Source organism: Clarias gariepinus, chromosome 5 (assembly GCF_024256425.1).
Source record: "Clarias gariepinus isolate MV-2021 ecotype Netherlands chromosome 5, CGAR_prim_01v2, whole genome shotgun sequence".
Classification (NCBI taxonomy): domain Eukaryota; kingdom Metazoa; phylum Chordata; class Actinopteri; order Siluriformes; family Clariidae; genus Clarias; species Clarias gariepinus.
Window position 1 is genome coordinate 31,103,112 of NC_071104.1, and position 26,186 is coordinate 31,129,297.

At 36.3% G+C, this 26,186-nt stretch overlaps 1 protein-coding gene across 1 annotated transcript; it reads right to left on the reverse strand.

Moving 5' to 3' along the window:
* Window positions 1-503: 503 nt before the first annotated feature.
* Window positions 504-1,307, reverse strand: lrrc3 (leucine rich repeat containing 3). The gene has a single exon (XM_053497240.1). The coding sequence runs from the start codon at window positions 1,305-1,307 to the stop codon at window positions 504-506; it is 804 nt and encodes a 267-aa protein (XP_053353215.1).
* Window positions 1,308-26,186: the final 24,879 nt, after the last annotated feature.

Sequence of the window (26,186 nt, forward strand, 5' to 3'; positions counted from 1 at the left end):
CTGGTCCTGCCCTAGTTTCTCTATATGACCATTAGCACATAAATGGACAAATGAACTGACATAATGAAAGGAATTATGCACCTGCTGGGAAACAGAGAGGGGGGGGGGGGATTTAGCTCTGTAGAGCTTGTCTGCAAGAGCCCCAAAAGAACATTATTTATACTATTGAAAGCATACATGGAGGGAAAAAAATCCCAGAACCTTATATTACGCAGATAGAAATACTTAGTAGAAACACAGCGCAAGTCATTGCCAACCAATATTTACCCACATAAATCATCTTAAATGTTAGCATTACTTGCATTTTTATCAGTGTGGCCTGCCTATTGAAAGTCATACATTTTGAGCTGTAAGATTTACTTATTTAGTATTGAATAATGAAAACAGCATTGTGTATTTGCTTGTGGAGTGCTCATGATGAGCTTTAAGGCTTGCTGCTGTGCCATCCTGGTTGTGCCCCATTAGTTTAATCCATTCCTGACCCAAAAGGTTTGATGCATATGCTACAGAACAGTACTTATGGTGTCCAAGTCTTTGCTAATTTGGGAAGTGCTTGGCAGAGACTTGAGATACTCCAAGTGCCTGCGGGCATCCTCTTGGTTGTGCCGCACATAGTAAATTACATAAGCAATCACCATGGTGAACCAGCCGAACATGGTCACAAACATGGCCACATCAGTCGTCTTGTGATGAAAATTGCAGAAGTTGATGCCAGAGTCTAGGACCTGAATGACAGGCTTGCCTGCATACTCATCCTGCACAGCTGTATGACAACTCACCTCACTGGCAGTCTCAGGGTCGAGTTCCAGTTCCCGCAGCACCTCCTGTAGCATGCATTCACAGTGCCATGGATTGTTAGCCAAGCCAATCTTGGCATGGAGTCGTGCAAAGGCCTCCTTGGGTACCCCACGTAGGCGATTGTGGGACAGATTAAGCATCCGCAGGGTCTCAGAGATGCCCTGAAAAGCATTACCATCTACACTGTCAATGGCATTGTGGGACAAATCAAGCTCTTGCAGGTGAGGGAGGTGTTTAAAAGCCTGGCCAGTGATCTTGGTGATTTGATTGGAAGAGAGCAGCAGAGCGACGGTGTCATGCGGTAGATCGGAAGGGATAGTCTCAAGGTTGCGGGAAGAACACTGCACCACCACCAGGCTATTCCTATCTGTGCACAAGCAGCTCTTGGGACATGCAGATGCCATAGTGCACAGTAGAAGCACTGTCAAATAGAATCTCAGCACATGAAAGGAATACACTGGAAGGAAGAAATGCTTCCTGGATGCAGAAATGCCTGTAGGGAAACTCATGCTTTCCACCACACTAGAGTTTAAGGGCAGTCATTCTTACTCCATTAGAAGCAAAAAGAGCATTTCCCAAATGGCTTTCCTTTTCAGTAATTCATTAGATTACTAATCTAATTAATTTAAAAGGAGAATGCTGACTTAGCTGGACAGAGTTTTAATGTGATCATTTTAAAGTTCTATATTATTGTTTATTGAAGGAATCCAGAAGTTACATGTTGGAGAGATACATGTTTGAGCCAGGTTTTAAGTTCTGTCAGAAAGCAGGTGAACACTAAAAGAGAGAAAGAAAAAAAATGATTGAAAAATCAAATAACATCTGGTACATATTTCCCCCAAAAATGGTCTACTACAGAACAAATGAGGCAATAAGTTCTTCACTAAAGCTTTTTAGTCAGCATCAACTGAGCAATCTTCCATTATTTGTCCATTACATACAGAAGCATATACAATACAAAGCATATTAACAGTCACCTGTAAATGGCAGAGGAATCATAAATAATAAATAGACCTTGAGAGCAGAAGTAAATGTATTACTACAGATTGCCATTTCAATTATGAATGTTCAAGTAAATTGGAGAATAAGATTTTTTTTTTTTTTATATTGGAACAAATTAGTATTGATTTATTTTAAAGTATGGTTTCTTAATGAGACCTCTAAAGATTTGATATTTAGTATTATTTAGGAGTAAGCACAATCAGTAACATTGAAATCTTATGGAGAGAAGACTTATGGCTGTCTGTGGCTCTCTGTCTGCCTACTGCATGTGCTGTGGCATCAAGACACATTCAAATTATGGATTACCTTGAAGGACCACCCTTGTTTGTGTTCATGGTTATCTGTCTTGAAAATAGCATGTGCTGTGCCATATTTTATCCCAGGCATACTGTAAATATGGAAATGATTTGGTGATTTTTCCTACAGAGGTATGTCTCAGTGATTGAGGTTTTCACAACAAAGAAGAATAATTAACAACATTAATAGATGCCTGCAGCACATTGCACATGAACACAAACATTACAGGACTCTTAAAGCAGATTGAGTTTTAAGGCATACATTACATTTTGTGTCTTTGCGCAAAAATTCTATAGTATAGTATAGCCATAAATATACATTTATAAAAAAAATGCATAAAAATCTAAGCTTTAAAAATTACGCCCTTTGATGACTGAACAGAAAACAAACTAATTAATAGCCGTGGAGGGATGACAACTCTAAGCAGTCATACATTATAGGGAAAAAAAACCTCCAACACCCCAGATTACACACACTAAGTATGCACACTGACAGATCTGTCTGCACTGGGACATTTTAAATTATTTACGTTTGCCTTATAAGAGTATACACTGGAATCTCATGCATATTTAACTAACTATAAGTTCAATTCTCCAATGGGGAACATCATAACAGGCAGTGCTGATTCACCTGGAACCTAATTCATATTCACATATGGCAAATAATATTAAAATATCCATTTATTATTTACATTTATGACTATGCACAAGTTAAAAAATACCCCTGTAGCTAACCAAATAAGCAAAGAAGAGTTGATGTATTTTAGAATTTAAAAAAATGTGTTTAAATAAGATTCAGCAAAGATCTCATTAAACCTAAAAGTGCTTGATGACTAAATCCAGCACACACCTACACCAACTGCCATATTTCCAAGCTTTGACAAATCTCCTAGCTCCTAGAGTGTACAGGAAAAACACAATTTGTGTTCCTATTTCTGGCTGCTACTGTTACTGTAACTCATAGACAGTTAACTGTTTGGCATAGCTGACCACACACTTAGCGATTATACTTCACTGTACAAAAACAGGCATAGCAAAACAACCCCACCAGTTTTAGAATTATATCATATGACATTAAAGCCTGTTAATGTCCAAGCCATACATCCAGTTAGGCTTAGTTAGCACAACAAAACTCATGGTGGTATAAAGAAGGCTATGGCTCAATACCTAAAGCCCTTAAGGGATTGTCTATTGTGGTTGTCTATTTTTTGGTGACCTTTTAAATGGTCCATGTATAGTGCAGCTCTATAACAGCAAGTTTCCTTATTGGATAAGGTCAAAGGAGAACCCTTTAAAAAGGAAAAGCCTAAATGCTTCTTCAGACCATTAAATGAAGGGTTTCTGGATAATTCTGTAATATCTGGAATAAATATATGTTACCTGAATTTTGTTAGACATCTTAACACACTATTACACACTACTACATACCACCACTTATAATTATAATAATCATCATCATGATTATTATAATCATAATAATCACAACAACAACAGCAATAACATTAATAATAATAATAATAATAATAATAATTATTATTATTATTATTATTATTATTATTATTATTATTATTATTATTATTATTATTATTATTATTATTACAGTTGACCAAGCTGAATATCTTTCTATTTATTCCTAATCTTCAGGCTTATGGGCTGCAAATCTTAACCATTATAAGATTATATATAATTTTGCATTTACCGGTTATAGATAATAAATAATATACAGCATTATAATAATAGTATATTAAAGAAAGAAAGGCGCATAAAGAAAGACACATACTGCACCGTGCTGAAAATGACCGGAGAGACTCCACTACACTTGTTGCAGCGCTCCGTCGCTTCCTTTAACCGCTTTCTAATGTTCAAACGAGTGAGATCGAGGTGCTGTAGGAAATAATCCCGAGCGCTGATTGGCTACTGAGACCCGCTCGCTCGCTCGCTCGCTCCACCCGCAAAGAGCTCCGAGTACGACGGAACAGGCGCGCGGGCTCAGACGCGAAGCCGCGCGTTTCTGAACAGCATGCTGTCCGTGCAAAGTGCTCGGGCAGAAGACATCGGTTTACTCATTGTTGTGGATTCTCTTTTCAGAAAAAGGACCTCTTAGAGAGTTCTCCACGGTACTTGCGCAAATATCCAGTGTATTTATTGCTCCGTTTGAATAATAAAACTGGAGGTAAACAGCTTGCCATCTCTGACTTTTTTTTTATAATGGTGTATCAAGAATGCATACCCATTCTAAAGCGCGACGTAATGTGTGGTGCGTGAACGTGTTAATCATGCGTTAATGATTCACTTTCGTGATTAAATCTAAAATAGCCGCACCACGTGTGATTTTGGCAGCTTATGTAATGACTCAGGATAATGCGCAGTCTGTCAGGAACAGCTGACAATCCGGTGCGCTGAGATCCAGCAACACTTTCAGACTCCTTGTGTATTTCAAATCGCGTCAAAGTTTCGCCTCCAAACGACACTTGTGAGTAAACGGATATAGTAGTGTTAATGGGACAGCATGGTACTGGACACAGCCTTGTGCAAGAAATAACACAAATTATTCATATTATTAATGTTAACATATTATATATATATTTTTTTATGGAGGCATTGTGGCTTGGTGACTAGCATTGCCGCCTTGCACCTCCAAGGTTGAGGGTTCGATTCCCGGCTTGGGTCTGTGTGCATTGAGTGTGCATGTTGTTCCTCTGTTCATAAGGACTTCCTCCAAGTGCTGCGGTTACCTCCCACAGACATGCAGATTATGTTAATTTGTGTTCCCAAACTGCCTGTAGTGTGTGAGTGAGTGGATTTGCGATGAATTGGCACCCTGTCCAGGTTGTACCCCACCTTGTGGGATAAGTGTCCTTGGATAGGCTCCTGGCACCCCGCTGCCCTGTATACAGAAATAAACTGTATATATGATGACAATTAATTTTACTATTTAATTCAAATTATTATTGTTATGATTAGTGGTGACTGAGACTGTCGCCTTGCACATCCAGGGTCAAGGTTTCGATTCCCGATTAGGGACTGTGCGCATGGAGTTTGCATGTTCTTCCCATGCTTGATGGATTTCCTCCTGATACTTTGCTATTTTCCCACAGTCAAAGACATGTAGATTAAATTAGTTGGTGTTCCAAACTTGCCCGTAGTGTGTGAATGAGATAGATTGGCACCCTGTCCAGGTTGTACCCAGCCTTGGTTATAAGTCTCCTGGGATATGCTTCAGACATCCTAACCCAGTATACAGGATGAAGTGGTATACTGTAGAAGATAATGGTGATTATTATTATTATTATTATTATTATTATTATTATTATTATTCCTTATACAACCTGGTCAGGAATCCACATTATCAATCTACACACAGTAGCCCATATTGAAATATAGAAAGATCTGTACACCTGAGATCACAATAATTTTATTTCTCATGCAGTTTCCATCAAAATGAAGATTAGGAAAAGACCAGGTAAGGTTTTTTCCAACCTTCAATTGTTTAGTATTTGTAAGCATGTGACCATTATAGCTTTATCCTGTTCTAAGTAAATATGGCAGGTTCCACAGAACAGTCCAAAAAATGCATAAAGACAAGGCATATTTCTTGTCTTTCCAATCTGGTAATGGAATTTGTCAAGGTTTAGTAAAACACTTCGTGTTTAAGTGGCTCAGACATGTGGATCATGAGAATATGCCAAACACGGTTAAGTGTCGAGGCAGATGGCGTATAGAGAACCTGCAGACTACTTTGAAAAAACTTCAATTCAGCTTACACACATATTAACAAATATATCATATCATAACATACTTGACATTTAGAATTTATTTAGTGGCATTTAATAGCATAATAAACATTTTCCTCATGTTTAATTCCTTCTAATGTAGCATATATTCAAACAAAACTCTGATTAATTTGATGTAAAATAGATAATAAGTTTTTGCACAAGGTTTTGAAGTCCTTGCCAGCTCAAGTGCACACTTCATTAAAGCAAAAATACCAAATATTAAGAGACACTTGATTTTGTGTAAATATTTCCAAGATTTTTTCAAAAAGACTTTTCTACTTTTTACTCAGGTTTTTTGTCAGCAATATATTTTTTAATAAAAAATGGTTATAGCTTAGATATTTAGATAAGTGTATAAGGTATATTAATATTTGGACCACACTGTATACAGTATAAACACAGTATGTACTCAACATCAAATAAAATGAGTGCCCAAGGTGCCAAAAGCATTACTGAGAATCCATCAAACCTATTTCTATTGCTCTTTACAGGTAGATGATTCATACTGTATATAAAATAAGGTTTTAATAACAATTTCTTCTCCACTCCTGTCACTTCATTTTTAATATTCCACCAGATTTTTGCATGAATAATGTCCTCTGTTTTACCCAGTAATAATTGTTCTGTATTAATTCTATACTGAACATACTTTCTACTCACATATTACAGGGTATATAACTATTACTACAACTATTACTGTGAATGTATTGCAGTTGTCCTGTGGGTTTATTGTGGTTTGATTCATATTTATATACAGCCTGTGTAAAGTCCCTGTACTACTCCTTTTTTTAAATAGTAAAACTGTATTATTATTAAAAAAAAAAAAAAATCCACTGGTTGCATGGCAATAAAGATTCCATTCATTTCATTCCAGTTGGCATACTTCACTCTCTGGGTTGGAATCCAAGCTGGCAAGTCATTCTGTATGAATGTCCTCCAGTCCTGGCACTTATTTGTTAAAGCAATTTTGCTGCTCATCTAACCACATCAGTTTAATCAAACAGCAAATTTAACACGTTGCCAAAAGCAAATATCTTTTGAAAAATTGAGCAGTTCGTCTGTCAGAATGTGGGAAAATCCTTGGAAGTATGAATAAGGAATGACTTGTTCAACATGTGAGTAAGACAGCACATTGTGTTAAAATACATTATGGATTAATTTATGGATCTCCTTTTCCCCTCAAAGCCATCAATAAGCAGCTGAGAAACATGAAGTCATATAAATCATTCCCAACATGTAAATTGGTGGCTGTTAGTTTATAGCAGAAGCAATGTGTTGCTGTGGAAATGTTTGAATGTTAAAGTCTGCAGTGAAACCTCAGATTGCGAGTAACATGGTTTGTGAGTGTTCCGCAAGAAAAGCAAAGATTTTTCATAAATTTTGACTTGGAAAATGAACAAGTTTTGGTTTACGAGTACCGAGTATCATTTATCATGCATGCGCTTCTTGTTTTGACGCCGAGTGTCACATGACCACAACTGAGTATTTTGGGTTCTGGGTAATCGACTCCCATGCTGGGTCTTAGTGCACGTCTCTTACTGGTATAATCAACATCCGTGCACGCATGTACTGTTTACTATAACACTGTGATCACGGGTGTGCATAAAACATCTTTTATTTTGTGTTTATTTTCTCTCTCTGCTCAAGGCTGCTCTTTGTGTGTAAGCGCACACGTCATTGGACACACACACACAGACCCCTCCTACTTTCGCCTTCACAGACACACACATACACATACAGTACACACTTTTTCTGACACTGCTCTGTCGCAATTCTTTTCAAAGGTAAAATGCAGGTTAATTTGTTTTATTTTTACTTTACAGAAGTGATTCTGTTAGTGTGTCGCTCAATCAAGTGTCATTGGAAATATTTCTTTCTAATTTGTTGTGTGCGCACAAAACACAACTTGATGTGTGTGTGAGAAGAGTGGAGGAAGGTAACTGTGTAAGATGAGAAGGGGGAGAGGGGGAGGGGCTCCTTAGTTTAGCTTCACACACACATACACAGCGCCTGCGCGCACAAACTGAAACAAATCTGTCAAGATTTATTTTTGCTTTTTTTAAAGGTAAAGTGCACATTAATTTGTTTTATTTTTACGTTATATTTTGTGGTATTAATTATTTTGTAGTTTTTTCTTTTGGGCTATGAAACGAATAATATAGGTTTCTATTATTTTCATGGGAAAATAAAATATTTGGAACATGAGTCCGCGTCCGAAATGAATTGTGCTCGTAATCCAAGGTTCCACTGTATAATGTTATCTAAAGTTATCTAACACTCTGATTGTTTTAAAATACATAACAGGTTATACATAAGAAAGATGTAATTATGTGAAGACATTATACGCACAAATTGTTGATTTGATGATTTTTATGTAAGGAGATGCTTATTTTACTTTTTATGGAGGAGTCCCAGTGATTTGTTACAGACCGGACGTTTTCTGACACAAGAAAGTAGGTTATGTGTTCTGGATTTAAAGATTACTGCCATTACTTTAATAAACTTAATCAGTGATCCAGTAAGCTGGTATCAGGATTTGTTTTTTTAAAGATGCATTTTATTATATAGGATAAAAAGAAGCAGCACACCCTTGGACAGTTATTGCCCCTGCTAATTGTGTAAGTACAGTAAGTAAGTCAGTAAGTCAGTAAGTATGTAAGTCAGTCAATCAATCAATCAATTGTTTAATCAATTAATCAATTATGATATCAAACCCGAACAATTTAAAATTCCACAAAACATGCGAAAAATTATGGTAACCCTAACACACTACAAAAATGCAAAAATATTACCAAGATAAGAACAACAGAGCTAGGTAAACAAATTAAGGAGTAAAAGCGTACTGTAGTCCAAAAAAGGTTTCCACAACCGTAACACTTTCCAAAGCTTTTGCATTGATGTACTGGTGTATCTGATTTAACTTTTTATTCAATTAATTATTTTTTTGTTTGAAATGTCAAATAAGAATCCATCTGTTAAGCCATCTCTGAAATAAGAAAGGGGAAACTAATGATTTCCAGTTTCTTAAATTTATCATCTGTCACTCCAAACATGAGAGACAACTCCACATGAGGTATAAGTCACTGGTTGAAGAACATATTTATTGACAAAGACTTCAAAGCAATTCTTAGGTCACTTTTCAGATATAAACATACTGTAAATATAATTAACAAGCTGTGTTTCTTTTGTGTGTGAGTGTCTTCAAGAAGGAGGTAAAATAGATGCTGGTGTAATGTAAGACATGACAAGTCTTGTTAACATGCCATTACAATAAATATAAATAATTGGGAAATCATTTGTTAAATGTTTCGCTCATTAATCAACATAAAAAAAGCTGATGTTTGCAAAAATGTTTTTGGTATAAGTAGAACACCACTTTTCAGGGTCATGCTATTATTGGAAAATCACAATTACTTATTGTAGCTTAAATTAGTGTTGTTCTGTGCATAAAGAGAAATTTGCGATATGATGTCTGGTGAATGCATATGAAATATCTCACTCTCTCTCACTTATTCTCTCTACTGCTTATCCTGTCACAAGAAGCCTGGAGTCTATTCCAGGGTATCCAGGGTGCAAGAAAAAACTTAGTTTTTAGTTAGTTTTTGTTAATTTATGTTGTAATTTATGTTAGGACTATCTGTCTTGTCTCTGCTAGCCAGCTAACTAGGCCTCTTAGTTAGCTAGTTTAGCTTCTCTGTTAATTTATGTTGTAAGTTTATGTTGCATGTAGCACCTTGGTCCTGGAGGAACGTTGTTTCGTTTCACTGTGTACTAACTGTATATGGTTGAAGTGACAATAAAGCCTACTTGACTTGACTTGAAGCACACACCCTCACACACTACAGGCAATTTGGAAATGCCATTTAGCCTAATCTGCATGACTTTGTGAGGAAACCAGAGTAGCCAGGGGAAACAGACACCGACCCAAAGGTGGGACTAGAACCCTCGACCCTGGAGGTTCGAGGCCACATTGCTAACCCCGATCCACCGTGCCACCCCCCCATATCACATATTAATTAATAAAAATTTATCACATAACCGTGCTAGTAAAGCAGCAAAATTCTTAGTTAATACAACAGTTAGTTGCTTAGTTAATCCTTAGCTGACACAGAGTTTGTTGTTATTTTTTTAACAGACTTGGCCACAAATTATTATAAAGACCATAAATGCATGTATATATGCCACAAGTATATTTTTTGTATCAATTATTGATACATTTTATTAAGATTTAAATTTCTACAGGGTGCTGTGGACACATAAAATATTTCTGTGAAATAGAAAGTATTTGGTTGTGTGTTTCAGTTGTTCGAAAAATAATGTACCTTTTGGATTCAGAATAGTATGGGAGACGCGTTCATTTCCATTGAATATACAGTACATTTGTATTGACAAACAACATTGAATTTGATTTGAACAAGTACATAACTAAGACTTCAAAACATTTGTTAATCTGTGATTTAACCAGAGAACAATGTGTAGTAGCATATCTACTCACTACACATGAATAAGAAAAGAGGACCTACAGAGATAATAATAATAAGACTAGTAAAGCATTGAACCATACACCAAACCAATTTCTTTATAATACAGTGGAACAGAACAAATGGATATGAATATAATTGCATTTTTGTTGCATTAATGTAATATATAAGGCCCTTAGAGGGAAGTCTTATGACTGACATCTTTATTAAAGGGCACAGTCCAATAACATTTGATGCTAATGTTTTCAACCCAGGTAGAATTTAATGGAAATAAAAGCATTATTAATAGAATTTGCACTATTGGTTCAACTTATTTTTTAATAAAAATGTATTGATAAATTCTCTGGTCACTTCACTAGGGAATGCAGGCTAAATAGATGTCTTTAAATTCAATTGCATGTAAAGATCCGAATGAATGACCATGCACTAAAACAATTGTCAAGAAATTTTGCTTTCCAAAATGAAATGACTCCTTTTCCCTCAGCCCTCACAAGGCATCCATACAGTACTCATGTTGTGTGTAATAAATTTGATAAGATGTTACTTGCTATATCCTTAATTATATGGACCTGATGGGTGTGGATGTGATTGTTCTCAAGTACTACAGTTCTTTGTTGGGAAAATAATTTATAATGCAAACTCATGCTACTTGAGTGTAAGCAAGCTTACTTCGGGAATACTTTGAGGAAAAGTTGTTTTACAAACAAAAGTGTCTACAAGGACTTTCAGCAACGCTGTAATTTAACTGTGACATTTTTCAGATGCTAAATGCTTTTCAAACTCAATCAGCCCATGACTGCATTTTAAACACTGTAAAATTGCCAAGATGGCTGCCCAATAACAGCACCCTATCATTTTCGAAAGGCTTCACACACTTTTTCATACATGAGGCAGTGAAATAAAACAAGATGGCCAGGCTGAAAGTCAACAAAATACGCTAGTGCTACTACAATAAGACGTGACAGTTAAATTATACATTAACATTCACAGCATTTAGTACACATGCTTATCCAGAGTGACCTGTAATTTGAAGTCATTTGTAATCTTAAAATACATATCCTCATGCTAGGATAAATAGGCTAGGGTGTATTTCCATCATTTTAAAGTTATCTAGTGGTAAGGTCAGTGCTTGGAGAAGAGGTAAGACATGACAGCAAATTACTCAGTTGTTTAAACAGATAGGAAAAATCTATTTAAATGTTATATAATTTACATACAAATATTTTGTTACTCGTCAAAATATAAAATGTATTTAAAATCTAATTTAACAGAAGGCATTCCCTGAGTGGTGATAATATACAAACAGTAACACCACTTGGACATTTAACTATCATTTAATTGTTAATTACACTAACTGCCAGTCACAGCATGGGAGAAACTAAGTCTTTACGATTTTTAGTACTGAAGAGAATGCTTTGCTTTTTAAAAACACCCACAAAAAAAACAGTAACAGCACTTTTAGCAAGAAAATACATCTGATATTGTTATGTCATACTGTATTAAATAGCACTTTGACTCCTTTATATTTGCTTCTGAGTTGTTCCAAATCGAATCGGGGAGCTCTCTGTGTTTTCTTTTTTATGCCTACAAAGCTATCAAACTCCTAATTCAAGACTGAATCCCAAATCACTGATCAAAGGCACTACTTGGGTTGTGTCCGTGGCAGTGAATTGTACACCCTAGTGCACTAGCTTTCTATTTAATGGTATTCTGGATTCAACCTCGGAAATTAACGAAACTGATATTCTACAGCAGAATAAATAGGAATATAAAGAGAAACTTACAGGATCTACAGGACTGTCCACCACATCCATGTTTTATTCTTCTCACCTAGAACTAGTAATTTAAAACTACTTTCAACCCATGTTAACTACATCTGTAGGCCGCTAACTGTCAGTTGTCAGCTCTACCAGTCGCGGTTAACTTGTTTCATCAGTTGCTTGCATTTAGCATGGTAGGGTGAAAAAATGGTTAAATAATAATAATAATAATAATTATTATTATAATCTGTTGATAATAAATGTTTTTTTTGTGAATTTTGAATGTGATTTTATTCATTAATCAGTTATATCAAATCCATGTAAAACTGCAAAGCTGTTTTTTCAAAGAAGAGAATAAACGAGGAAACAGCACCAAATTTAATTAATATTTGGGTTCAATTAGACATACAGTACCTTGGCGTGGTTACTGAAAGGCCCGGTGAAGCGAAAATTCGCTAAGTTAAAACCTTTCTGGTTTTCAGATGCAGAACACTGTGTTGTGAAGAAATTCTGAAAGAGATGAAAGAGTAATTTAATGAAACATGTAAATCTGAAAAGGGTTACAGAGCCATTTCTCCAGTGACCTGCTGTGCATTCAGCATTTATGATTAGAAACAGACTGGAAAAAAATGGGATAAACAGGAGGGTGATGGTGTAGGGATTAGTGGAAGCATTAATTTTGCTTCGTACCAGAAAATCCGATGGATAATTTGTAAGAATCAGTCCATGTTTGAAGCTCATTTGTATTAGATTATAAACATTATTAAGTTGCTGGAGCAGGACCAGAACAGGCAGTTCATGCTTGAAAGCAGTCTTATGTGGATTTATTAAAGCAAGTCTGTAAGGGTTTTCAACTTTAATGTTTCAATTATGCTGTTGGAGAAAAGAAGTGGTTAACTGCACTTTTTCTAGCTTTATATGCATGCACATTTGACTCCGAACACTAAAAGTACATTATGCTCTTTAAATTACATGCGATATATACCATGTATATAACAATGTAGCTATGATCTCAAAGGAAAAAATATTTTTACATTTCTTAACTGTTTGTGAGAGTGACCTGAACTGTTCTAAATTAAAATTCAAGAATTAAGATTCTTGGTCGCTTAACTCTGTGACATTACATGTCTATATACACTATGAATTGACAATACATTAGCCACAAAAAGTTATAACGTATGCATGAAGCTCTTATATCTTTTACTCGTACTTTATGTCTACTAGCTCGTATATTTTTTACTCCATCAAGAACCATGCCAAACTCAAGTCAACTCTGTTTTGTATAGCCTTTTATAAACATTTTTCTTATTAATATTTCAATGCAGATATTGCCAAATTTTATGTAATATATCTCAGATTAGTTAGTGAAAAAAGCACTTATTTAAGTCTCAGGCTGACCTTCAAATCCCTTAATCCTCCCTATTTCTATTATTTCTTTTATTACATTGTTGGTGGAGATAATGCATTCTACCACCCTGTGTAGTACACTTCATATCAATTTAAAATATAGCATTCCAGATTAAATAGCTCTAAATTGTTTGGGAAGCATCTCTCCATCACACAAAATGGCTAGTGTCGGTCAAATGCGGGTGAATGAAATGTTTGAAGACATCGCTTGCAGGACAGGGGTGGTTCTTAGCAAAACTGTAAGTTGAAATCGTGACAGTTCAGGGAGGTTCATAGTTTAATACAGTAGCAGCAAATAGTAGCAATTCCGTATATATTTTTTGAACTCTATAACCGAATTAATTACAAAGATATGACTCAAAGAACTACTATATAATCTATTTACCAATACCTCCTGAAATGCTACAATGTTTTCATAGTCTGTGATTAAATGTAAAATGTTCAGCGCTACTTGTTATTCTTTTGGGGTGCGATTTCTGCCAAAACACAGTGAGCTGTACTGAACACTGGTAAAGATCTTCCTAGGATTTCCTATAGCTGTAGAATTGTATCAATTCAGGATAAAATTCTTAAAGGTAGGAAACTTGTCTTTTACCCAGAGAATCAATTTGTGCCTCTGTATCCTTTACCAAAATTGATATACAGGATGTTTTTTTTTCGTTATGGTTAGTGCTAGTGTTAGTAATGGTGGTTTTAGTGTTGGTGGTGGTGGTGGTATTTTGCCTTGTCATATTTGCTTACTACTTCTAGAAATTACATGCAGTATTTGTCCATTTTTCAACATATTCATTATCTGCATAAATCATTTATAAGTATCCTATGGTTACTAGTTTTCAATTGGTGAAAACTAGTAACCATTTTTTGCCAAAATGAGCCATTTCAGCAAAGAGGCATAAAGAATGACCATTCATTAAAGTAATTTTATCACAATTTTTTTCTTTCTGATAAGCAAGAAAAAACAAGGTTCCTTGACCTTTTTTCTGCATGTGTTTTTTCAAAGTAATTGAGAGAAGTAACCGAGGACACAGACAATGCTCTTACTGATATCCATTATTGATATTTCTCTGGCTGTATTCACACGCCCGCATCCACACAGACACCCTAGTCAAACTGGAAGGATAAACAATGCGATAACTGTCAGTTTTTTTCTTTCTTTCTTTCTTTCCTGAGTAAGACAGGTCTTAATCTTAGACTAATGAGCATCTCAGCACACATTGTCTTCACACTCTCTTTTTCTTCGGTTGACTAAAGGTGAAAGCAGAGTGATTTAAATATATATCATGAGTGCTCCGGTGCAGCATAGAGGAAAGACCTTCGACAGCAGAATAATAGCGTGTCCAACCTCCATACTTAATGGGAACAAATCAAATAGAGTTGGACAATACTAAAGACGAAACAGGAATTTGCCACGGGCAAAAATCTATGCTGTCTGCTCTCTAGGTGCTGTGTGCACTCAGCCTGTAGCAGGAGCCATGCTGATATGGTGACATCTTAGCGTGATAAAAGAAAAGTAGCGCACAATTAAATCAGGTCCTGTAGAAGTTCTGTCACACACTGTGATTAGATTTGATTACATCAGCAGGATGGGAATTTTTAACCAACATAATTACAATATACAATTTAGATACACTCCAAAATTCGGTACATGTCTAAAGCTGTTAAAAACCTCTGCTACTAACCATCATTATGCTACAAACAATATGTGAATAAGAAGAAAAAAAAATAGATTAAAGCATGAGTGATTAATTTTGCAGTGTTTTTAAGTAATCACAGCATTGGATCCAGTCAGATTTTATTTTACAGTAATTATAACTTTGGCTTAGGTTGAGGGTTTCGAAACCCTGCAACACAAACTTAAGGTACAACAGAAAAGGTTATATTTTATTTAAAAATTCCACCATATATCATCTTAACAGCCACTCATATCTGGCTTTCCAGATAAACTATGGAATGACCTACTAAATATCTACATTAGCTGAAATATCTGTAAAGTCAAATGTGTGTGTGGGTGAGAGAGACACAGAAAAAAGAGAGAGATGTGTGTCGTGACCTTTTAAACCAGTCCATCCTTAAACCTTATTTTAAATATGAATTATTATTAGCTGTATTATTAGCTATTATTATTCTGTTTTTCTTTTCGTATAAAGAAACAGATCAAATTTAAATTGCAGTTTTAAGTTGCAGCTATTTTTTTGGCAACCTTTGAGAGAGTGGTGAAAATTACATAAAGGTATTGAGAAAAATAGCACACAATGATGCTGACTTAAACTTACCCACCAGTATAGGCATTTTAAATAAATTATATTTGTTATGGGATTGGTGCTGCTGAAATGTGCAATTGCAAAAATATAGGCATGAGCTAACAAGGTAAAAACAGAATGAGTATTGTGATGGGATAAAAGCCCTGTAAATCACATGTGAATAAAATACTGTGTCCATGGTGGTGAGACATAGTAAAGGGAGGGGAGAAAGTGAAAGGCTATTGTTTGAGTCTGACTATCTGACTGTACATAAAGTATGAGGGGTACTAGCTTAGTGCCAAGCTGAAGAGCAGTATTCAGGCAGTTCTGGTGGTTTATCGCTTTTCTCTCCTCTCTCCCTACTACAAGCAGTCAACCACAGACCCACAATACTATTTCCTCTCTGTGGCCCTAAATGATTTGGTCTGGCCATGCATTCAGACCCTTTGACTTGTTGTTTAGCATCAAAGACCATGGTGTTGACAGTGCTCCTGGCAGAATTCTGCCTTAATAAATGGCATCACAGCCACAGATCAGGCCATGTCATGCATATTAAACCCACCATTAGTAGAAAAGTTGACTTATTTAAAGTTCCATTTATTGTTGTGGAGTACAAGTTATCAGATGTACCAAATATAAATTGTTGTTCCTTTATGTCTTTTTCATTTTTCTTAAATTTAATAAGATGAAAAGGAGCATCTTATCATTTAACTGAGAAACCAGAAAGTCCTCAGTGTTAAAGACAAAGCACTGACAATAGAGATTCCTTCCGAAGTCTTCTCACAGAAACCATATAAAATATTACACATTTTTCTTAAACATAATTATTCCTTTAGTCCCATGTACAAGTATAATTAAAGAATGTATAAATGTGTGTCTAACCACCCAAAATAGATATAGTATATATACTGTATATAAATGAAAAGAAAAAAAATCTGGGTGGTTAATCTATCTATCTATCTATCTATCTATCTATCTATCTATCTATCTATCTATCTATCTACATTCTTTTAAATGTGTTTTCACTTAAAGGACTAATATATAGGGACTATATATATATATATATATATATATATATATATATATATATATTTGTTTATTATATTATATACAGGTTAAACTCGAAAAATTGAATATCGTGCAAAAGTTCATTTATTTCTGCAAGGCAGCTTAAAAGTTCAAACTAATATATGAGATAGACTCATTACATGCAAATCAAGATAGTTTAAGCAGTGATTTGTCATAATTGAGATGATTATGGCTCACAACTCATGAAAACGTATGTGGTACTCATGAAAAATTAGAACATTGTGAAAAGGTTCAATATTCCAGGCTCAAAGTGTTCTACTCTAATCAGCTAAAGGTCATAACACCTGCAAAAGGTTCCTGAGCCTTTAAATGGTGTCTCAGTCTGGTTCAGTAGAAAGCACAATCATGGAAAAGACTGCTGACCTGACAGTTGTCCAGAAAACCATTATTGACAGTCTCCATAAGGAGGGAAAGCCTCAAAACGTAATTGCAAAAAAAGTTGGATGTTCCCAAAGTGCTGTATTAAAGAACCTTAATAGAAAGTTATGTGGAAAGGAAAAGTGTGGAAGGAAAAGGTGCAAAAGCAGCAGGGATGGCCGCATCCTGAAAAGGATTGTCAGGAAAAGGCCAAAGGTATTAGGGACTTTCACAAGGATTGCACTAAGGCTGGACTGCATCAAGAGCCACCACACAAAGACAGATCCTGGACATGGGCTTCAAATATCCTAAACACTAAAGAATAAAAGAACTGGTCTGTTGCTCAGTGGTCCAATGTTCTCTTTTCTGATGAGAGCAACTTTTGCATCTCATTTGTAAAGAAATGAACCAGAGTCTGGAAGAAGGATGGAGAGGAACGCACTGCAAGATACTTAAAGTCCAGTGTGAAGTTTCCACAGTCTGTGTTGATTTGGAGAGCCATGTCATGTGCTGGTGTTGGGCCACTGTGCTTTATTAAGTCCAGGGTCAACACAACCGTCTACTAGGAAATTTTGGAGGACTACATGCTTCCTTCCACAGACAAGCTTTATGGAGATTTTGACTTACTGTGCTTGATTGGCCAGCAAACTCACCTGATTTGAACCCCATAGAGAATTTATTATATATTATAATATAATATTATAATATTATATTAGTTTCACCTTTTAAGTTGCATTACTGAAATAAATGATATTCTAATTTTCGAGTTTCACCTGTATAGTAATATAGTCACTATATTGTCCATTGCATAGATTCTGTAAAAAAAAAAAAAGAGGGAGCATGATGATGTAGTGGTAGCACTGTGGCCTTGCACCTCCAGACCTGAGGGTTCAATTCCCGTCTCTGTGGGCATGGAGTTTGCATGTTCTTCCCATGCTTGGTGGGTCTCTTCTGGGTACTTTGGTTTCTTCCCACAGTCCAAGGACATGCAGATTAGGCTAATTGGTGTTCCCAAAATGTCAGTAGTGTGTGAATGAGTGTGTTGTGCATGCATGTGTGCCCTGCAATTGGTACCCTGTCCAGTGTGTACTCCGCTTTGTGCCAGAAGTTTTCTGGGCTAGTCTCCAGGCTTCCTGTGACCCTGTATATGATACACAGTACAAAAAGTGAATGAATAAATAATAATAAAAAAAAAATTGTGAAAGGTCTATGTCTACTTAATAAAACTTTGCTTATTTAAAAGCTTTTTTGTTCACAAACTGAAATAATCTCCTTGTAATTATTGAATATAATTCAATTCTATTTGTATAGAGCTTTTAACAATTGACATTTTCGCAAAGCAGCTTTTTACATTCAAAAGAATGATTAAAGTTTGTATGAAATGTGAATGTGTATGAATTATAAGGACTTTTTTGTTAAAATTAAGCTATTCACATGAAATGAATGATATATAACTTATATGATTTCCCAAATCTTCATAAATGTATTGTTAATGAAAGAGCATCATCATCTTCTTGCTAAATGGCATATTTTAAACATACAGTAGTAAAAATATAAGCCTTATAGAACAGCTTAACATTTTCCAGTAACTAATGTGCCTTTTCTCTCATTTCCTTTTTACATTTAAAGACCTTAATCTGTGTGTAACTGTTTAGATGACCTAAGCAGTAATTAATATAAACCAAACCAAGCACCATGTTCAGCACAGGTGTAAAGGCAGAGTGACAAATGGATAGAAGAAAGCAACACATTAACACAGACAATTTGCGCCTAATTGGTCATCAGAATTGTTCTCTTTCTAGTTAAGTACTTCTAGACCTTGAATTCCCTACGCTCAATTCTGCTTTATAGATGAATTGCATGTACCAAATGGCAGGAGTGAAATCTGCTTCTGTAACCATTTTTCTAATTCAAGTTCAGCACTGCTATGACATAGCAAATCCATCTCCATCTTTTGTGTAATGGATTCTGATTAGAAAGACCTTTTGTCCCAGCAGATGCATCACAATTACTGATCCTCACAGGTAAATGGTTTGATCACACCATGCTGGGCAGCCACTCAGTCTGCCAAGTCCAACACTTATGTACTTTAGAGCATTTAAAGGTCAACACACTTAACTTCTAATGTTCATGCTTTAATGCCAAATCTTTAACAAATTTGGAATCTTAAAAAAAAAAAAACTTAATTTAACTGAAAGAACAAACTGTCTTTCTAAAAGAGGTACTTAAATGAAAGGAAAGAATTTAAACCAACTAACTTTAATGGTGTCAGGGAGTTTACATGGTTCTGTCACTTCATTAGAAAATTAATTGAAACTTTATTTGAATAATTCCTTTCCAGAATTAATGAATGTAATATGAGCCTAATAAATATATTCATAGAGCTGGGGATTATTATATAAATAATCTTAAAGTGATGCTGATTTTAAGGTTAAATATGTGTTCATCTGATAGATTTGTCATGCAAATGGTAAAAAAAATATTAAAAGACTTTGGCAGCCTCAAATAGCGGCTGTCAGCAAATCCTGTCTTATCTTGTAAACACACATGGAAAGCTCCTGGGCTGCTTAGGCCCTGTACATGCATTATATAGCTAATTAGTTTGACATATTATAGAAAAACACACTATTCTACAATGAGCCAGTTTCAATCTACATGCCAGCTTGGAAGTACATGTAGAAATTCAGGCATACTGACTTTAATTATAACTTTGTTCAATATCGTCCTCAGGGGGCTACTTTTAATTTAATCACCTACCATTATCTAAAATGTCAAGAGGCAGCTGGAAAACAACAACCCAAATCAGGACAGTCCTTGACAGGCAAATATGAAGTCACCTTAGGTAGTAATGAGAATCCTTAGGACTTTTAGAGGCAAATCCAAATATAACAGAAAACAGACTGGTGATATTTTAAAATTCAGTTTGGGCAGACAATCTTCATGTTTTGTTCATTACTTAATATAACATTAGTAATTACGGTTGTTAATATTCATGTCAATGGACACATTAAATGCTTAGGAATCCTCCTTATAGCAAGGTCAGCAAAATAGTGTGTGGAACGCATACATTTTAATATATGACTTTTGATTGATTTTACTTAATTTCATACATAATAGGGTTGAAAGTATGCAGACGCATGGCCAACACACTCATATGTAGATTTTCCCCAAACTTTTAGCAGAACGTTGATGGTTACAAACTGTATAGAAAGTCTTTGTAAACTGCCTGACCAAAAAAAGTTGCACCATATAAGATTTCATTTAATCACATTCAACATTGATTACAGCACACAATGTGGTGGCTAGTTTATGTGTGAAAACGATTCATCTATATGCGCTGTGATAATTAATACAATTCTTGCCATCATGTCCCAGTGAATTTAATCTGAACAACATATAAACAGACAACCAGAAAACTTGTGCCACAAATAATGCAGAGTGTGGCAGCAATGTGATGCGTGCACACTGTGAAATCACATGCAGCCTGGTAAGAAGCTAAGGGTGCTACTCCCTAAAACAGCATGAGGGCACAGGAAATCCAAATATGTCATGGCAAGTGGAATAACAAAATACTGTTTTAAAAGCGCACCTGCTACACTCTCCCCAGCTAATTTATACTTGCACACATGGAAAAAAAATCTGTTCACTAGAAATAATACTGTATATGTACATGAAGTACATGAAAGTATCACTAAACATTCCAGTCACAAGAATATTCTTTCCAGAACTAGAACTGATAGATGATTGCGAGACCTTTAAACACCCACAGTAATAACATGCCTGATACATATCACATTTATTTACAGAAAATGTCTTAGAACCTTGTGGTAAGTGAACAGTGGCTAAAGAGTCAAAGTTTTCATGGGAGTTCCTCACGTGACTCATTGACAGGCACGCTCCGATTTTAATTTTCACTCACAGTCAGACTTGACTCACTTAAGGTAATATCCTCACAAGTACTTCAGAAACCTTATTCTGAATAGGCAGAAAATCTACTGGTGTTATGAGATTTCTGTGACACACTTTCTGATTCTGTTAGCACTGTTGCCTTGCACCTCCAGGGTCCGGGTTTGATACCCGGCCAGGCTCGATTCCCGTCTCTGTATGCATGGAGTTTGCATGTTCTTTCCGTAAATTTCCTCCAGATACTCCGGTTTCCTCCAACAGTCCAAAGATATGCAGGTTAGGCTAATTGGCGTTCCCAAAAATTGCCTGTAGTGTGTGAATGGGTGTGTGAGTGTGTGTATGTGTATGAGCGCCCTGCGATGGATTGGCACCCTGTCCAGGGTGTACCATGCCTCGTGCCCTTAGCCTCCTGGGACAGGCTCCAGGTCCCCACGACCCTGAATCCTGACCTGTCCGATGTCTGTCCTGACCTGTCATACGTCTGATGTTAATGCAAAAAGGTAGTCTTCAGAAACCATGAAATGTGGGTGCCATCTTTTATGAGATCATGTTCTGTGATGTAAACAATAGCTTTGATCTTATCAGGACCTGTAGCAGTACTTCACTACTCACATGAAAGTGTCATAAAATGACTCTTCTTTTGAGAAAGTTTCAAATTGTGTGACTAAATTCTCTGGAATACCATCTCCAGTCTGTCAAGGGAATCTATTTATCAGGGGTGAAAACACGGACGTCATCAAGATAACACAGCATGGTCATAAAATTCTAAACACCTAATATGCTTATTATCATCCTCATGAATGTTGCAGGGATGTTGCATAGTCCTTGAGGAAGCCTGTTATGGGTAAAAAGACCAAATGGTGTAGTACAATCCATGAATCTCTTGTCATCCTCATGCACCTCCACGTTATAATATCTTGATGTTAACTCCATAGTGGAAAAAAATGCATTACAAAAGAGGGTGTCATCCTTAACAGTATGCGCAATTACCAAGTGGAAGTCTGTGCACAGCCTCAGATCACTATTCCTTTTCCAGATTAACACCAGAGGCGATGCATAGTCAATTAGTTGACTTAGTTGACTTTCTGATTATATCACGCTCCTCCTTGTCATCCAGGGCCTCACGCAGTTTGTCGTAGAGTGATAGTGACAATCGTCTGTAGGGAAGTCTGAAAGCTATATTATTGCTTGATTTTATGAACAAAGCCTTCAGCTATGCCACAGTCCAGTCCTTGACATGAAAATATCGATTTATACTTAAACAACACTTCTGCTAACCTTCCTTTTCAGTAAGGTGTCAAAAAGTTTAAGCCGATGTCAATATCCTCGAGCCTCAGGCTAGAGAGTGCTGAGCTAGTAGGACCTTGTGGCATGCAGTTTTGCCATGTCTCGCACAGTTCACTGCTACAATTTGTCTGGCTTTTAGTGTTTACTTCATTATTCTGAAAATCTTTTGTTTAATGCAAAGACATGACAAGACAGTCAACATCAAAGTCTCCAAAGGTATACACAAGTGTACACATCAGCTAGCGTACAGTTGAATTTTAGACAGACATCCTTGCTTGATGAGTTGATGACTCTTACTGGTGTACTTCTGCCCCCCAACAAGGACACAACTATCCTATTCACCAACACATTTCTTGGTGCAGTATGTGGTGTTCTGGTCTCCAGACTTTTGTTACTGTCCAGCTTTTTCCCCCCAGTAGATGTTCTTTCATGGGCTCCAAAGTTACAGTGTGCCTAAGTTTTACTGTACCTATTTTAAAGGGTGGATCTGTCCCTTACATAATTTAACATCACACAAAAATTGGTTTAAAGCTTCTGTATTAGAATTCTTGTCTACTGAATTTGATGATCTCCTCCAAAAGTCACTTAATATTTTCATGTCATAAATGAGATGTGTTATTTACATTACTTCCTAGGATTAGGTCAGCATCCTGTCCATTAACAATTAAGATAGGTACACAAAAAGAATAGTTATACACTTTCATATGTACTGTACATCACCCATTCCCATTGGGCTTGTGCTCCAATCACCACAGTCAATCAGTGTGAGCATTGCTGGGACTATTTCGTTTGAGGTGAGTCCTTTCACATCCATTGTGTAGTCATAGTACAGTACAGGCCACAGAACTGCATGCCTTGAAGTAAAACAATATTCTATACTATAATCATTTGTGTTAAGTTTCTGCACATTCAAAAAAAACACTTTTGTTTTGTTTTCAACATTATTGCAAAACTAGATAAAACTAGATACATAGATGCCACACTGATATCTTCACTAAGTTAGGTTAATCCTTTTTTAATTTAAGCCTTTCACTACTGAAATAGTGAAAGTGAAATTCTTTATTCTTCGCATATCCCAGCTTATTGTTAGTAGGCAGGGGTCAAAGCAAAGGGTCAGCCATTGTACGGCACCCCTGGAGCAGGCAGGGTTAAGGGCCTTGCTCAAGGGCCCAACAGCGGCAACCTGGCAGAGCTGGGGCTCGAACCCTCGATCCTCTGATTTATAAGCCCTAACACGCTGAGCCACCACTGCTCCAAACTACTAGGGGGCAATACACAAAAAACCTTGACTAAGCATGGCATACAATGCCACTCACATGTGCATTAGACTTAGACACTGTTACTGACTTGGACCCTTACTGAGGTCAATCAGTGGGTTACTTCTCAGCCCAACCTTCACTACATCACATGCTCACATTCTTATTGAAAGTTGAATCACTTTCTCTGTTTTAGCCAAAAATCCCAGATTCAAGACAAGTGACAATGTTCTTGCCAATTACATCTCATAGCATTCAATGTTACACAACAATATACCAGATTCTGTAAATGAATAAATAAATGAACTTAAGGTGTTTGGAATAGATTCGTATTAGCTAAGGCCCGCTATTTTGTTACACGTTTACTTCACTTTGCCATTTTAGGACCTAAAAAGGGAAACCACAAACCTAGAGAAGATGAACTAAGAAACATAAAAAAAAAAAAAAACAACATTATATCTAATTAGTGGGGTTGTGTGTGTGTGTGTGTGTGTGTGTGTGTGTGTGTGAACTCATACTATAAACAGAAAGCTTTATGCTGTTTATGCTATATCCATGTCAGTTGGAAGAGATAATACAATAAACCCTGCTACATTGGCATGTTTATCTTGCTTTTTAGTTTATTTTTGTTTTTTCATATGTAATCTATTTATTTTTTCTGGTGGAAGGGATTCAGACAAGCAAATGCTTTTGGGGACTTTTGGAAAGCAATCAGTGGCTGCCTTATCTTATTTCCAGCCAAGAGCAAACTCGATTGGAGAAGGAACAGAGGCAGGCTGGTTGTGACCTCAGCTCTCCCTGGAGCAATGGTGCTAATTTGAAAACACAATGGTTCACTGGGACTGTTACTCCAAGCACAGTGCTATTCCCTGTGGATATGAGATTTGGTCAAGCAAGGAAACCACAATCTGATTGAACTGAAAATGCTGACATTCTAAATGTAGCTCTTCTAATGCAACAATATCATCTAATCTTATAAGATATGACACTGTCCTAAGATAACTACGTTCATACTTTTCCACAAATGAATTACATTTAATAAAATTTTATTTGTTTAGTGTTTATGATAAACATTATGACAATACAATGTAGCTGTATATTAAAATCAGCGGCAAGGGGAATCTCGCCTTAAAATAAAAGGGGTATGAACCTTGAAGGGAACCCGACTCTAAAGGGTATCCATATTCTTTTGTATGACACTGGATAGTGGAATTATAAAACATTATAAAGGCTGTCTGATAGAGCCGTGTGTGTGAGCGCGACTGTCTGTCTGTGTGTGTATCTTTGCCTTGCTGACAAGCAAAATAATACCCACTGCCCCATACTGATAAACTGCTTGACTGTTGGGTTCAGCTCATTTTTATTCAATGCTGGATTCACATGCTGCCTATTTAGATGTTACAATAACGTCATCCATAGTAATGATAGGCAGTGGCATGTACAATACATCAGGGCTCTCCTGAGGTTGCTGAGGCAGGTGGGATTTAAAAAATATCTTTGGCTGGTTGGAAATATGTTTTTTGGATTTCCACTTGGGACATGTGCAGGTGCATCCGCAAACTAAAAGACCAGGTGATTTTAACAGGTAAAAGCAGTTTTATGTGGGGGCCTGGACCTATGATTACCCTTACCAATAACATCTTACTGCCATGCAGCCTAAACATAATTACTGAAGAAGAATTAAAGAAATCTACAGTACAGATCAGCCATCAATAGCAAGAGCATGCAAAAAGCATGCTGATCAATAACAAAATCAAAAGCATATAAAAACAGTCAGGTTAGTGAATTCTCCATAGAGAATTCTATATACTGTAGATCTTGACTATCAATATATTCTGAATGTGGTATCAAGGCTACAGTACATAGCACAGGAGGAGAGCAAGAGACGGAAATCGTCGTTATAGCAGCTCAATACTAGATACTGAATACTCATTACAATCAGCGAGCAATTTTGAAACAAAACTTTGACGGCATGTGTGGAACAGTGCCACCAGCATGAGGAGCACTTGAGGTGAATAATTGCAGGGTGCCCTGTGCCTGCACTGACAAAATACAAACATGACACAACACAAGAAGACTGCCAGCTACCTGCAGTGGCCAGTGCTGAGAGAGCAAAGATTGAAACCATTTAAGAAGTGGTAAAAGCATGAGCCAGGGAAACACTGACAACTTTATTATCATGTGTGACATGACAGCTCAAATGAAACATACAACTGGGGTAAATTGTACAGACATAATTTTCAACAAATGACTCAAAAGCAGTGTCTGTAGGGTTGGGTATGTTTATGTTTTTACGATACTAGTGCCAAATCTATACTTTTAAAACAGTACTGGTGCCTAAACTGTGCCTGATAAGTATATATAAATATAAGTAAATACAAATCTACCCAATCCGACCACAATAATTTAACAGCAGTAACAGCAAAGTGTTTTGCTTGGAATTCATGGTACTGAATGCTACAAAACGGCTTCAAATTTCAGCAGTTATTTTGCAGAAATATGACCACAATTGTCTTATCTGTCATTAATCT

Coding starts and splice junctions, on each gene's coding strand:
- lrrc3 (XM_053497240.1), bottom strand. CDS start 1,307: ATGAGTTTCCCTACAGGCATTTCTGCATCCAGGAAGCATTTCTTCCTT.